Source organism: Xenopus tropicalis, chromosome 5 (assembly GCF_000004195.4).
Source record: "Xenopus tropicalis strain Nigerian chromosome 5, UCB_Xtro_10.0, whole genome shotgun sequence".
NCBI lineage: Eukaryota > Metazoa > Chordata > Amphibia > Anura > Pipidae > Xenopus > Xenopus tropicalis.
The window spans coordinates 163,783,237-163,798,609 of record NC_030681.2 but is presented as its reverse complement, the minus strand read 5'-3'; the positions used below and the strand labels follow the sequence as shown (position 1 = coordinate 163,798,609).

The following is a 15,373-nucleotide window of genomic DNA, read 5'->3' as shown; positions in this document are numbered from 1 at the left end:
CTAATGCCCAAAGGCTGAGGAGAGGTGTCCTTCAGCACCTAATGACTCAGTAAGGTTTCAACTCAGTAATAAAGCGAATCGACAGATAAATCCGCCAACCCACTCTACAGCATCACAAGAAACCAATTTTTATCTTTATTATGTATATTTTTTTTTGTAATTTTTTGAAAATAAAATTTACTTCAATTCTCTAATGTAATTCAATATATTATATCTTACAAAATCTTCTGGTTGACCTTGAATACAATTCTCAACAATCTCTGCGTATTCTTTTTTGTCCGGCCATTCACATAAAGCATCTTGAAGTATCGAATCCGACCTACATTTGTAGTACCTGAAAAGTCTCTCGCCCCTAGAAAGAGATGGCACATCAGTAGAGCTACTAGATTCCATACCAGAACTTACATCGGATTTCTCTTGTTTCTCTTGTTTCTCTTGTTTCTCTTGTTTCTCTTGTTTCTCTTGTTTCTCTTGTTTCTCTTGTTTCTCTTGTTTCTCTAGTTTCTCTTGTTTCTCTTGTTTCTCTTGTTTCTCTTGTTTCTCTTGTTTCTCTTGTTTCTCTTGTTTCTCTTGCTCCTTCTTACGCTTTACTGCAGGTCCTTCTTGCGAACCTGCCACAGCCAAACCTTCCTCACCAGAAGACCTGGGGGTTAGATCAACTGGCACACGTAACTCACCCAAATCTGCCGATACTTCCACAGGTTCCACTTTCCTTTGAGGACATCTTACGTACAAGTGGCCTTCCTGTAAGCAAAGGTTACACTTCTTGGGGAGAACACAGTTCATTACCTCGTGACCAGTCTTACCACAATTCTGACATGCTGTACATCCTTCTGATACATGCCCATATTGTCTACACCTTCTGCAGAACTCCGGCATACCTTTGAAAAAACAATCTATATTGACTGTGCCCAAACGAAATCTCGCTGGAGGAAAAATACCTTTCTCGAAGACGGCCTTGAACCTGTATTTTGACGTCCAAATACCAAGTTCATTGAGTACTTTACCTACAAAGACAAGTTTTTTGCAGTACCTACCTATTACCGTCTCAATCTCCTTAAGTAGCACAAAAGGAGAATAAGATTTAACGATCAAAAAGACTTCCTCCTCTGCAAAATGTGGAACAACTTTAAATCCACTCAGTCGAGGATCAGCCAAATTTTCGCCCAGGATGCTCAAGAAGCTGCGGTAAACACCTTCGCCCTCAAAGGTGATGTCGTAGACTCCTTTCCTGGGATAATCCTGGATCGCTAAGATCTCCCATCTGGAAACTCTGCCGAGCTCTTCCAAAATCACCTGTACGACGTAAGCCAGGCCTTTCTCCGCATTCAAAGGATCAGCTGCGAGGATTCTCACCGAATTCTTAACTCGTATGAAGACAGGAATCGATTCGCCGTCCGTCGCCGCCATCACAAAGCCACTCCCAGTTTCCCCCTCAGGATAGGGTTATCGCTGGAGTGATGGGTGATTGCCTCCCGTTGCCCAGGATAGAAAGCCCCCCAAAAGCAGCATGTAGCTTAAGGCTGATAGCCGATGCTACAAGGCCAAGGGGCAATGTTCCTGGGCACCCAATGACTCAGTAAGGTTTCAATCAGTAATAAAGCAATACAGTAGGAAAACCACCAATCACTTTACATAATCATAGAAACCAATCATTTTATTATTTTTATATATATATTTTCTAATTTTAAAAGAGTCACTTTAGATTCTTAATGTACCTCAAAATCTTTTTCCGAGCTTCTTTCTTATTAGGAATTTCTTCGAAATATTTGCCTAATTTACCATATTCTTCCTCATCTGACCAATCACTTACAACTTCCTTTAGCTCTTGAATGGACTTCCCTTTGTAAGATCTATACAATTTCTCTCCTCTGGAAAGAGACTCAAAACCAGTCTTTCTCTTTACCGTGAGCCCTTCCTGCAACATTTTACCTGCAGGACTCTCCTCACCAGTCACATGAAAATGCCCTTCCTCACTCACGGGACTTAAGGGCTCCGATAAATTCTCTTCAAGAATTTGCAAATTCGGAGAAGCACTAAGATCAAAATCAGACAAAAATTCCAATACTTTTCCCACCTGACCTAATTCACTCTCCATTTCAACATCAGGTAAGTTTTCCTTTTCTTCTCGTTTTTCCTCAGTAGTTTTATCCTGTAAAACAAAACTTAACACCGGATCAGCAAAAACTTCAAAATTAGGAGAAGCACTAAGATCCTCATGAATAGATTTTTGACTTTCCACTTTCTCTCTTTGTGGACAACCTGCATATAAATGCCCCATTTGAAAACACAAGTTACACCTCTTTTGAAGGACACAATTTTTGGTCATATGTGTATCTTCACCACAATTGGAGCACAAATTACAGTTTTCCGCTGTATGACCATAAGAACGGCACTTTTTGCAAAAAACTGGCATTTCAGGAAAAAAGACATCCAAATTTATATTTCCTAAACGAAAACGTGCCGGAGGGTACAAACCTTTCTTGAATTTAACTTTGTACTTGAACTTAGAGGTCCAAATACCGAGTTCATTAAGAACTTTTCCCACGAACTCCACTTTTTCACAAAACCTATTCAACACCACCTCCATCTCTTTCCGAATTACAAAGGGTGAATAGGACTTTACCACCAGTAGAATTTCCTCTCGAGCGAAATGTGGGATAACCTTATATCCCCGAAGACGAATATCTTCACGATTTTCTGAATAAATTTTCCAGAAGCTAGAAAACACACCTTCTCCGACAAAGGTCACATCGTAAATCCGCCTTTTCTTACATGGCCGAAATCTCCCAGGATGGTGTTCACGACATGCAGCAACTTGCTCTCTTTTGTCGTTGTGTCTTCAACGATGATGCGCAGAGGGCCGCAGAGGGCTGCAGAGAGCTGGCCAATTTAGCTAGCTTCGGAGGCTAGCAATCCTCGGCGCCCTCTACTTTCTGCTGCCTCTGCATTAGCATAGGGAGAGAGGGCCGGCCAGTTTAGCTAGCCTTGGCGGCTAGCAATCTTCAGCGCCCTCTACTTTCTGCTGCCTCTGCATAAGCATAGGGAGAGAGGGCCGCCCAGTTTAGCTAGCCTTGGCGGCTAGCAATATTAAGCGCCCTCTACTTTCTGCTGCCTCTGCATTAGCATAGGGAGTGAGGGCCTGCCAGTTTAGCTAGCCTCGGTGGCTCGCAATCCTCAGCGCCCTCTACTTTCTGCTGCCTCTGCATTAGCATAGGGAGAGAGGGCCGGCCAGTTTAGCTAGCCTCGGCGGCTAGCAATCCTCGGCACCCTCTACTTTCTGCTGCCTCTGCATTAGCATAGTGAGAGAGGGACGGCCAGTTTAGCTAGCCTTAGCGGCTAGCAATCCTCGGCGCCCTCTACTTTCTGCTGCCTCTGCATTAGCATAGGGAGAGAGGACCGGCCAGTTTAGCTAGCATTAGCGGCTAGCAATCCTCGGTGCCCTCTTCTTTCTGCTGCCTCTGCATTAGCATAGGGAGAGAGGGCTGCAGAGTTTAGCTAGCATTAGCGGCTAGCAATCCTCGGCGCCCTCTACTTTCTGCTGCCTCTGCATTAGCATAGTGAGAGAGGGACGGCCAGTTTAGCTAGCCTTAGCGGCTAGCAATCCTCGGCACCCACTACTTTCTGCTGCCTCTGCATAAGCATAGGGAAAGAGGGCCGCAAAGTTTAGCTAGCCTTAGCGGCTAGCAATCCTCGGCGCCCTCTACTTTCTGCAGTCTTTGCATTAGCATAGAGCGAGCGGGCCGGCCAATTTAGTAAGCCTTGGTGGCTAGCAATCCTCGGCACCCACTACTTTCTGCTGCCTCTGCATAAGCATAGGGAAAGAGGGCCGGGCAGTTTAGATAGCCTTGGAAGCTAGCAATTCTCAGTGCTCTCTACTTTCTGCTGCCTCTGCATTAGCATAGGGAGAGAGGGCTGGCCAGTTTAGCTAGCCTTGGCGGCTAGCAATCCTCTGCATTAGCATAGGGAGAGCGGGTTGCAGAGGGCCATCTAGTTTAGCTAACCTTGGCGGCTAGCAATCCTCGGCGCCATCTACTTTCTACTGCCTCTGCATTAGCATAGAGAGAGAGAGAGAGGGCCGGCCAGTTTAGCTAGGCTCGGCGGCTAGCAATACACAGTGCCCTCTACTTTCTGCTGTCTCTGCATTAGCATAGGGAGAGAGGGCCGCAGAGAGCTGGCCAATTTAGCTAGCTTTGGAGGCTAGCAATCCTCGGCGCCCTCTACTTTCTGCTGCCTCTGCATTAGCATAGGGAGAGAGGGCCGGCCAGTTTAGCTAGCCTTGGCGGCTAGCAATCTTCAGCGCCCTCTACTTTCTGCTGCCTCTGCATAAGCATAAGCATAGGGAGAGAGGGCCGCCCAGTTTAGCTAGCCTTGGCGGCTAGCAATATTAAGCGCCCTCTACTTTCTGCTGCCTCTGCATTAGCATAGGGAGTGAGGGCCTGCCAGTTTAGCTAGCCTTGGCGGCTAGCAATCCTCAGCGTAATCTACTTTCTGCTGTCTATGCATTAGCACAGTGAGAGAGGGCCGCAGAGGGCCGGCCAGTTTAGCTTGCCTTGGCAGCTAGCAATCCTCAGTGCCCTCTACTTTCTGCTGCCTCTGATTTAGCATAGGGAGAGAGGGCCGCAGAGGGCTAGCAATCCTCTGCATTAGCATAGAGAGAGAGGGCCGGCCAGTTTAGCTAACCTTGGTGGCTAGCAATCCTCGGCGCCCTCTACTTTCTGCTGCCTCTGCATTAGCATAGGGAGAGAGGTCCGCAGAGGGCTAGCCTGTTTAGCTAGCCTTGGCAGCTCGCAATCATCGGCGCCCTCTACTTTCTTCTGCCGCTTCATTAGCATAGGGAGAGAGGGCCGCAGAGGGACGGCCAGTTTAGCTAGCCTTTGCGTCTAAAAATCTTCGGCGCCCTCTACTTTCTGCTGCTTCTGCATTAGCATAGGGAGAGTGGGACGCAGAGGGACGGCAAGTTTAGCTAGCCTTGGCGGCTACCAATCCTCGGCGCCCTCTACTTTCTGCTGCCTCTGCGTTAGCAGAGGGAGAGAGGGAGAGAGGGAGAGAGGGAGAGAGGGAGAGAGGGAGAGAGGGAGAGAGGGAGAGAGGGAGAGAGGGAGAGAGGGAGAGAGGGAGAGAGGGAGAGAGGGAGAGAGGGAGAGAGGGAGAGAGGGAGAGAGGGAGAGAGGGAGAGAGGGAGAGAGGGAGGGCCAGTTTAGCTAGCATTGGCGGCTCGCAATCTTCGGCGCCCTCTACTTTCTGCTGCCTCTGCATTAGCATAGTGAGAGAGGGACGGCCAGTTTAGCTAGCCTTAGCGGCTAGCAATCCTCGGCGCCCTCTACTTTCTGCTGCCTCCGCATTAGCATAGGGAGAGAGGACCAGCCAGTTTAGCTAGCATTAGCGGCAGGCAATCCTCGGCACCCTCTACTTTCAGCAGTCTTTGCATTAGCATAGAGCGAGAGGGCCGGCCAGTTTAGTTAGCCTTGGCGGCTAGCAATCCTCGGCGCCCACTACTTTCTGCTGCTTCTGCATTAGCATAGGGAGAGAGGGCCGGGCAGTTTAGATAGCCTTGGCAGCTAGCAATTCTCAGTACCCTCTACTTTCTGCTGCCTCTGCTTTAGCATAGGGAGAGAGGGCCGGCCAGTTTAGCTAGCCTTAGCGGCTAGCAATCCTCGGCGCCCTCTATTTTCTGCTGCCTCTGCATTAGCATAGGGAGAGAGGGCCACAGAGGGCCGACCAGTTTAGCTAGCCTTGGCGGCCTCTACTTTCTGCTGCCTCTGCATTAGCATAGTGAGAGAAGGCCGCAGAGGGCCACCCGGTTTTGCTAGCCTTAGCGGCAAGCAATCCTCGGCGCCCTCTACTTTGTGCTGCCTTTGCATTAGCATAGGGTGAGAGGGCCGCAGACGCCGGCCGGTTTAGCTAGCCTTGGTGGCTAGCAATCCTCGGCGACCACTACTTTCTGCTGCCTCTGCATTAGCATAGGGAGAGAGGGCCGGCCAGTTTAGCTAGCCTTGGTGGCTAGCAATACCTGGCACCCTCTACTTTCTGCTGCCTCTGCATTAGCATAAGGAGAGAGGGCCGCAGAGGGCCGGTCAATTTAGCTAGCCTTAGCGGCTTGCAATCCTCGGCACCATCTACTTTCTGCTGCCTCTGCATTAGCATAGGGAGAGAGGGCCGGCCAGTTTAGCTAGCCTTGGTGGCTAGCAATACCTGGCACCCTCTACTTTCTGCTGCCTCTGCATTAGCATAAGGAGAGAGGGCTGCAGGGCATCGGCCAATTTAGCTAGCCTTAGCACCTAGGAATGCTCGGCGCCCTCAACTTTCTGCGGCCTCTGCATTAGCATAGGGAGAGAGGGTCGGCCATTTTAGCTAGCCTTGGCGGCTAGCTATCCTCGGCGCTCTCTACTTTCTGCAGCCTCTGCATTAGCATAGGGAGAGAGTGCCGCAGAGGGCCGGTCAGTTTAGCTAGCCTTGGCGGCTAGCAATCCTCGGCACCCTCTACTTTCTGCTGTTTCTGCATTAGCATAGGGAGAGAGGGCTGCAGAGGGCCGGCCAGTTTAGCTAGCCTTAGTGCTCTCTACTTTCTGCTGCCTCTGCATTAGCATAGGGAGAGTGGGCCGCAGAGGGCCGGCCAGTTTAGGTAGCCTTAGCGCTCTCTACTTTCTGCTGCCTCTGCATTAGCATAGGGAGAGAGGGCCATAGAGGGCCGGCCAGTTTAGCTAGCCTTGGCGGCTAGCAATCATTGGCACCCTATACTTTCTACTGCCTCTGCATTAGCATAGGGAGAGAGGGTCGCAGAGGGCCGGCCAGTTTAGCTAGCCTTAGCGGCTAGCAATCCTCGGCGCCTTCTACTTTCTGCTGCCTCTGCATTAGCATAGGGAGAGAGGGCCGGCCAGTTTAGCTAGCCTTGGTGGCTAGCATTCCTCGGTGCCTATTACTTTCTGCTGACTCTGCATTAGTATAGGGAGAGAGGGCAGGCCAATTTAGCTAGCCTTGGCGGCTAGCAATCCTTGGCACTCTCTACTTTCTGCTGCCTCTGCATTAGCATAGTGAGAGAGTGCCGGCCAGTTTAGCTAACCTTGGTGGCTAGCAATCCTCGGCGCCCACTACTTTCTGCTGCCTCTGCATTAGCATAGGGAGAGAGAGCCGGCCAATTTAGCTAGCCTTGATGGCTAGCAATACCTGGCACCCTCTACATTAGCATAGGGAGAGAGGGCGGGCCAGTTTAGCTAGCCTTAGCGGCTAGCAATCCTCGGCGCCCTCTACTTTCTCCTGCCTCTGCATAAGCATAGGGAGAGAGGGCCGCAGAAGGCCGCAGAGGGCCGGCCAGTTTAGCTAGCCTTGATTGCTAGCAATCCTCGGCACCCTCTACTTTCTGCTGCCTCTGCATTAGCATAGGGAGAGAGGGCGGGCCAGTTTAGCTAGCCTTGATTGCTAGCAATCCATAGCGCCCTCTACTTTCTGGTGCCTCTACATTAGTATAGGGAGAGAGGGCCGCAGAGGGCCGGCCAATTTAGCTAGCCTTCGCGGCTAGCAATCCTCTGCCCCCTCTACTTTTTGCTGCCTCTGCATTTGCATAGGGAGAGCGAGCCGGCCAGTTTAGCTAGCCTTGATTGCTAGCAATCCTTGGCGCCCTCTACTTTCTGGTGCCTCTACATTAGTATAGGGAGAGAGGGACGCAGAGGGCCAGCCAATTTAGCTAGCCTTCGCGGCTAGCAATCCTCTGCCCCCTTTACTTTTTGCTGCCTCTGCATTTGCATTTGCATAGGGAGAGCGAGCCGGCCAGTTTAGCTAGCCTTGGCGGCTAGCAATCCTCGGCATCCTCTACTTTCTGCTGCCTCTGCATTAGCATAGGTTGAGAGGACCGGCCAGTTTAGCTAGCCTTGGCGGCTAGGAATCCCCGGCGCCCTCTACTTTCTGCTGCCTCTGCATTAGCATAGGGAGAGAGGGCCATAGAGGGCCGGCCGGTTTAGCTAGCCTTGGCGGCTAGCAATCATTGGCGCCCCCTACTTTCTGCTGCCTCTGCATTAGCATAGGGAGAGAGGGTCGCAGAGGGCCGGCCAGTTTAGCTAGCCTTGGAGGCTAGCAATCCTCGCCGCCCTCTACTTTGTGCTGCCTCTTCATTAGCATAGGGAGAGAGGGCCGGCCAGTTTAGCTAGCCTTGGCTAGCAATCCTCGGTGCCCTCTACATTAGCATAGGGAGAGAGGGCCGGTCAGTTTAGCTAGCCTTGGAGGCTAGCAATCCTCTACGCCCTCTAATTTCTGCTGCCTCTGCATTAGCATAGGGAGAGAGTGCCGCAGAGAGCCGGCCAGTTTAGCTAGCCTTGGCGGCTAGCAATCCTCGGCGCCCTCTACTTTCTGCTGCCTCTGCATTAGCATAGGGAGAGAGGGCCGTAGAGGGCCGGCCAGTTTAGCTAGCCTTAGCGGCTAGCAATCCTCGGCGCCCTCTACTTTCTGCTGCCTCTGAATAAGCATAGGGAGAGAGGGCCGTAGAGGGCCGTAGAGGGCCGGCCAGTTTAGCTAGCCTTGGTGGCTAGCAATCATTGGCGCCCTCTACTTTCTGCTGCCTCTATATTAGTATACGGAGAGAGGGCCGCAGAGGGCCGGCCAGTTTAGCTAGCCTTGGTGGCAAGCAATCATTGGCGCCCTCTACTTTCTGCTGCCTCTGCATTAGCATAGGGAGAGAGGGTCGCAGAGGGTCGCAGAGGGCCGCCCAGTTTAGCTAGTCTTGGAGGCTAGCAATCCTCGGCGCCCTCTACTTTGTGCTGCCTCTTCATTAGCATAGGGAGAAAGGGCCGGCCAGTTTAGCTAGCCTTGGCTAGCAATCCTTGGTGCCCTCTACATTAGCATAGGGAGAGAGGGCCACAGAGGGCCGGTCAGTTTAGCTAGCCTTGGAGGCTAGCAATCCTCTACGCCCTCTAATTTCTGCTGCCTCTGCATTAGCATAGGGAGAGAGTGCCGCAGAGAGCCGGCCAGTTTAGCTAGCCTTGGCGGCTAGCAATCCTCGGCGCCCTCTACTTTCTGCTGCCTCTGCATTAGCATAGGGAGAGAGGGCCGTAGAGGGCCGTAGAGGGCCGGCCAGTTTAGCTAGCATTAGCGGCTAGCAATCCTCGGCGCCCTCTACTTTCTGCTGCCTCTGCATAAGCATAGGGAGAGCGGGCCGCAGAGGGCCGGCCAGTTTAGCTAGCCTTGATGGCTAGCAATACCTGGCACCCTCTACTTTCTGCTGCCTCTGCATTAGTATAGGGAGAGAGGGCGGGCCAGTTTAGCTAGCCTTAGCAGCTAGCAATCCTCGGCGCCCTCTACTTTCTGGTGCCTCTACATTAGTATACGGAGAGAGGGCCGCAGAGGGCTTGCCAGTTTAGCTAGCCTTGGTGGCTAGCAATCATTGGCGCCCTCTACTTTCTGCTGCCTCTGCATTAGCATAGGGAGAGAGGGTCGCAGAGGGCCGGCCAGTTTAGCTAACCTTAGCACCTAGCAATCCTCGGCACCCTCTACTTTGTGCTGCCTCTTCATTAGCATAGGGAGAGAGGGCCGGCCAGTTTAGCTAGCCTTGGCTAGCAATCCTCGGTGCCCTCTACTTTCTGCTGCCTCTGCATTAGCATAGGGAGAGAGGGCCAGCCAGTTTAGCTAGCCTTGGCGACTAGCAATCCTCGGCGCTCTCTACTTTCTGCTGCCTCCACATTAGCATAGGGAGAGAGGGCCACAGAGGGCCGGTCAGTTTAGCTAGCCTTGGCGGCTAGCAATCCTCGGCACTCTCTACTTTCTGCTGCCTCCACATTAGCATAGGGAGAGAGGGCCGGCCAATTCAACTAGCCTTGGCAGCTAGCAATCCTCGGCGCCCTCTACTTTCTGCTGCCTCTGCATTAGCATAGGGAGAGATGACCGTAGAGGGTTGGCCAGTTTAGCTAGCCTTAGCGGCTAGCAATCCTCGGCGCCCACTACTTTCTGCTGCCTCTGCATTAGCATAGGGAGAGAGGGCCGCAGAGGGCCGGCCAGTTTAGATCGCCTTGGCGGCTAGCAATCCTTGGCGCCCTCTACTTTCTGCTGCCTCTGCATTAGCACAGGGAGAGAGGGCATGCCAGTTTAGCTAGCCTTGGCGGCTAGCAATCCTCGGCACTCTCTACTTTCTGCTGCCTCTGCATTAGCATAGGGAGAGAGGGCCGCAGAGGGCCGGCAAGTTTAGCTAGCCTTGGCGGCTAGCAATCCTCGGCGCCCTCTACTTTCTGCTGCCTCTGCATTAGCATAGGGAGAAATGTCCAGCCAGTTTAGCTAGCCTTGGTGGCTAGCAATCCTCGACGCCCTCTAATTTCTGCTGCCTCTGCATTAGCATAGAGAGAGAGTGCCGTAGACGGCCGGCCAGTTTAGCTAGCCTTGGCGGCTAGCAATCCTCGGCGCCCTCTACTTTCTACTGTCTCTGCATTAGCATAGGGAGAGAGGGCATGCCAGTTTAGCTAGCCTTGGCGGCTAGCAATCCTCGGCACTCTCTACTTTCTGCTGCCTCTGCATTAGCATAGGGAGAAATGTCCAGCCAGTTTAGCTAGCCTTGGTGGCTAGCAATCCTCGACGCCCTCTAATTTCTGCTGCCTCTGCATTAGCATAGAGAGAGAGTGCCGTAGACGGCCGGCCAGTTTAGCTAGCCTTGGCGGCTAGCAATCCTCGGCGCCCTCTACTTTCTACTGTCTCTGCATTAGCATAGGGAGAGAGGGCCGCATAGGGCTGGCCAGGTTAGCTAGCCTTAGCGCTCTCTACTTTCTGCTGCCTCTGCATTAGCATAGGGAGAGAGGGCCGGCCAGTTTAGCGAGCCTTGGCGGCTAGCAATCCTCAGCACCCTCTACTTTCTGCTGCCTCTGCATTAGCATAGGGAGAGAGGGCCGGCCAGTTTAGCAATCCTCGGCACCCTCTACTTTCAGCTGCCTCTGCATTAGCATAGGGAGAGAAGGCCACATAGGGCCGGCCAGTTTAGCTAGCCTTAGCACCTAGCAATCCTCGGCGCCCTCAACTTTCTTCTTCCTCTGCATTAGCATAGGGAGAGAGTGCCGGCCAGTTTAGCTAGCCTTGGCTACCAATCCTCGGCGCCCTCTACTTTCTGCTGCCTCTGCATTAGCATAGGGAGAGAGGGCCGGCCAGCTTAGCTAGCCTTGGCTAGCTAGCCTTGGCTACCAATCCTCGGCGCCCTCTACTTTCTGCTGCCACTGCATTAGCATAGGGAGAGAGGGCCAGAGAGGGCCAGAGAGGGCCAGAGAGGGCCAGAGAGGGCCAGAGAGGGCCAGAGAGGGCCAGAGAGGGCCAGAGAGGGCCAGAGAGGGCCAGAGAATTTAGCTAGCCTTGGAGACTAGCAACCCTCGACGCCCTCTAATTTCTGCCGCCTCTGCATTAGCATAGGGAGAGAGTCCGCAGAGGTCTTGCCAGTTTAGCTAGACTTAGCGCTCTCTACTTACTGCTGCCTCTGCATTAGCATAGGGAGAGAGGGCCGGCCAGTTTAACTAGCCTTAGCGCTCTCTACTTTCTGCTGCCTCTGCATTAGCATAGGGAGAGAGGGCCGGCCAATTCAACTAGCCTTGGCGGCTAGCAATCCTCGGCGCCCTCTTCTTTCTGCTTCCTCTGCATTAGCATAGGGAGAGAGGACCGTAGAGGGCCGGCAGTTTAGCTAGCCTTAGCGGCCAGCAATCCTCGGCGCCCACTACTTTCTGCTGCCTCTGCATTAGCATAAGGAGAGAGGACCGCAGAGGGCCGGCCAATTTAGCTAGCCTTAGCGGCTTGCAATCCTCGGCACCCTCTACTTTCTGCTTCCTCTGCATTAGCATAGGGAGATAGAGCCTGCCAGTTTAGCTAGCCTTGGTGACTAGCAGTCCTCGGCGCTCTCTACTTTCTGCTGCCTCTGCATTAGCATAGGGAGATAGAGCCTGCCAGTTTAGCTAGCCTTGGTGACTAGCAGTCCTCGGCGCTCTCTACTTTCTGCTGCCTCTGCATTAGCATAGGGAGAGCGGGCCGGCCAGTTTAGCGATCCTTGGCGGATAGCAATCCTCGGCACCCTCTACTTTCAGCTGCCTCTGCATTAGCATAGGGAGAGAGGGCCGGCCAGTTCAAATAGCCTTGGCGGCTAGCAATCCTCGGTGCCTTCTACTTTCTGCTTCCTCTGCATTAGCATAGGGAGATAGGGCCGGCCAGTTTAGCTTGCCTTGGCGGCTAGCAATCCTCTGCATTAGCATAGGGATAGAGGGCCGCAGATGGCCGGCCAGTTTAGCTTGCCTTGGCGGCTCGCAATCCTTGGTGCCCTCTACTTTCTTCTGCCTCTGCATTAGCATAGGGAGAGAGGGCTGGCCTGTTTAAATAGCCTTGGTGGCTAGCAATCCTCGGGGCCCACTACTTTCTGCTGCCTCTGCATTAGCATAAGGAGAGAGGGCCGCAGAGGGACGGCCAATTTAGCTAGCCTTAGCGGCTTGCAATCCTCTGCATTAGCATAGGGAGATAGGGCCGGCCAGTTTAGCTAGCCTTGGGTGCTAGCAGTCCTCGGCGCTCTCTACTTTCAGCTGCCTCTGCATTAGCATAGGGAGAGAGGGCCTCAGAGGGCCGGCCAGTTTTGCTAGCCTTAGCGCTGTCTACTTTCTGCTGCCTCTGCATTAGCATAGGGAGATAGGGCCGGCCAGTTTAGCTTGCCTTGGCGGCTAGCAATCCTCTGCATTAGCATAGGGATAGAGGGCCACAGAGGGCCGGCCAGTTTAGCTAGCCTTGGCGGCTAGCAATCCTTGGTGCCCTCTACTTTCTGCTGACTCTGCATTAGCATAGGGAGAGAGGGTCGGCCAGTTTAGCGATCTTTGGCGGCTAGCAATCCTTGGCACCCTCTACTTTCAGCTGCCTCTGTTTTAGCATAGGGAGAGAGGGCCGCAGAGGGCAGACCAGTTTAGCTAGCCTTGGCGGCTAGCAATCCTCGGCGCCAACTACTTTCTGCTGCCTCTGCATTAGCATAGGGAGAGAGGGCCGCAGAGGGCAGATCAGTTTAGCTAGCCTTGGCGGCTAGCAATCCTTGGCGCCCTCTACTTTCTGCTGCCTCTGCATTAGCATAAGGAGAGAGGGCCGACCAGTTTAGCTAGCCTTGGCGGCTAGCAATCCTTGGCGCCCTCTACTTTATGCTGCCTCTGCATTAGCATAGGGAGAGAGGGCCGGCCAGTTTAGCGAGCCTTGGCGGCTAGCAATCCTCGGCGCCCTCTTCTTTCTGCTGCCTCTGCATTAGCATAGGGAGAGAGGGCCGCAGAGGGCCGGCCAGTTTAGCTAGCCTTAGAAGCTAGCCTTAGAAGCTAGCCTTAGAAGCTAGCCTTAGAAGCTAGCCTTAGAAGCTAGCCTTAGAAGCTAGCCTTAGAAGCTAGCCTTAGAAGCTAGCCTTAGAAGCTAGCAATCCTCGGCACCCTCAACTTTCTGCTTACTCTGCATTAGCATAGGGAGAGAGGGGCGCAGAGGGCCGGCCAATTTAGCTAGCCTTGGCGGCTAGCAAACCTCGGCGCCCTCTACTCTCTGCTGCCTCTGCATTAGCATAGGGAGAGAGGGCCGGCGAGTTTAGCTAGCCTTGGCGGCTAGCAATCCTCTGCTTTAGCATAGGGAGAGAGGGCCGCAGAGGGCCGACCAGTTTAGCTAGCCTTGGCGGCTAGCCATCCTCGGCGCCCTCTACTTTCTGCTGCCTCTGAATTAGCATATGGGAGCATATGTGCTTTCCCACAGTTCTGACACAGTACACAACCATCTGCCACATGACAGTACTGGCGACATCTCCGACAAAACTCCGGCATTCCATTAAAGAAACAGTCGATATTAACAGTTCCTAGACGAAATCTAGCAGGCGGGAATACTCCTTTATCCAAAACAGCTTTGAACCTGTATTTAGAAGTCCAAATACCAAGTTCATTCAAGATCTTACCTGAAAAGACCAGCTTTTTACAATACCTGCTTAACACAGTCTCGATCTCCTTGAGCGGCACAAAAGGAGAGTACGTTTTTACCACAAGGAAAATCTCTTCCTCCGCGAAGTGTGGAAGAATTTTGAGCCCTTCCAACCGGGGATCAGCCGAATTCTCCTCAAGAATCCTCAGGAAACTACGGTAGACTCCTTCTCCGTCAAAGGTGACATCATATACACCTCTCCTGGGATAATCCTGAATAGCGAGGATCTCTTTCCTGGACACTCTGCCGAGATCTTCCAGAATCCTCCGAACGACGAACACCAGATTCTTCTCCTGGTTCAAAGGGTCAGCAACGACGATCCTAACCGAATGTTTGACATGAACAAACACTGGGACCGAACCATCCTCTGCTGCCATCTCGAAGCACTCTCAGTTTCCCCCTCGGATTAGGGTTATCACTGAAGTGAGGGTTGATCGCCTGCCGTTGCCCGGAATAGAAAGCCCCCCAAAAGCAGCATGTGGCTTAAGACGCAAGGTCGATGCCAGAAGGCCAAGGGGCAATGTCTCCGGGCACCTCTGACTCAGTCCTACACTTGATCTGAGCTAAAAGGCCGAGAAGCGATCTTGAAGGACTGACAGTTTAGGTAGCCTTAGCGGCTAGCAATCCATGGCGCCCTCTACTTTCTGCTGCCTCTGTATTAGCATAGGGAGAGAGGGCCAACCAGTTTAGCTAGCCTTGGTGGCTAGCAATCCTCTGCATTAGCATACGGAGAGTGGGCCACAGAGGGCTCGGCCAGTTTAGGGCCGATGAGGGCTAACTGGATTAGCTAGCCTTGGCGGCTAGCATTCCTCAGCGCCCTCTACTTTCTGCTGCCTCTGCATTAGCATAGGGAGAGTGGGCCGGCCAGTTTAGCTAGCCTTAGTGGCTAGCAATCCTCGGCGCCCTCTACTTTCTTCTGCCTCTGCATTAGCATAGGGAGAGTGGGCCGGCCAGTTTAGCTAGACTTGGCGGCTAGCAATCCTCGGCGCCGTCTACTTTCTGCTGCCTCTGCATTAGCATAGGGAGAGAGGGCCAGCCAGTTTAGATAGCCTTGGTGGCTAGCAATCCTCGGCGCCCTCTACTTTCTTCTGCCTCTGCATTAGCATAGGGAGAGTGGGCCAGCCAGTTTAGCTAGCCTTAGTGGCTAGCAATCCTCGGCGCCGTCTACTTTCTACTGCCTCTGCATTAGCATAGGGTCAGAGAGGGCCGGCCAGTTTAGCTAGCCTTAGCGTCTAGCAATCCTCTGTGCCCTCTACTTTCTGCTGCCTCTGCATTAGCATAGGGAGAGAGGTTCGCACAGCTTAGGTAGCCTTGGCGGCTAGCAATCCTCTGCGCTCTCTGCTCTCTGCTCTCTGCTCTCTGCTCTCTGCTCTCTGCTCTCTGCTCTCTGCTCTCTGCTCTCTGCTCTCTGCGCTCTCTGCGCTCTCTGCGCTCTCTGCGCTCTCTGCGCTCT

General features: G+C 52.9%; 1 protein-coding gene across 1 annotated transcript; it reads right to left on the bottom strand.

The window, feature by feature from the left end:
* Positions 1 to 1,696: 1,696 nt before the first annotated feature.
* LOC116411055 lies at positions 1,697 to 14,297 on the bottom strand. The gene is made up of 2 exons (XM_031902835.1): positions 13,690 to 14,297; positions 1,697 to 2,336 (listed from the first exon to the last, which is right to left on the bottom strand). Exons 1-2 carry the CDS (start codon positions 14,295 to 14,297, stop codon positions 1,697 to 1,699), a joined length of 1,248 nt encoding a protein of 415 aa, XP_031758695.1.
* Positions 14,298 to 15,373: the final 1,076 nt, after the last annotated feature.

What these genes read in the sequence shown, in the direction of transcription:
- LOC116411055 (XM_031902835.1), bottom strand. Translation starts at nt 14,297, where the DNA reads ATGGCAGCAGAGGATGGTTCGGTCCCAGTGTTTGTTCATGTCAAACAT. An exon ending in TGTCAGAACTGTGGGAAAGC is followed by an intron (nt 2,337 to 13,689) that starts ACATATGCTCCC and finishes TTGTGGTGAAGA; the next exon opens with TACACATATGACCAAAAATT.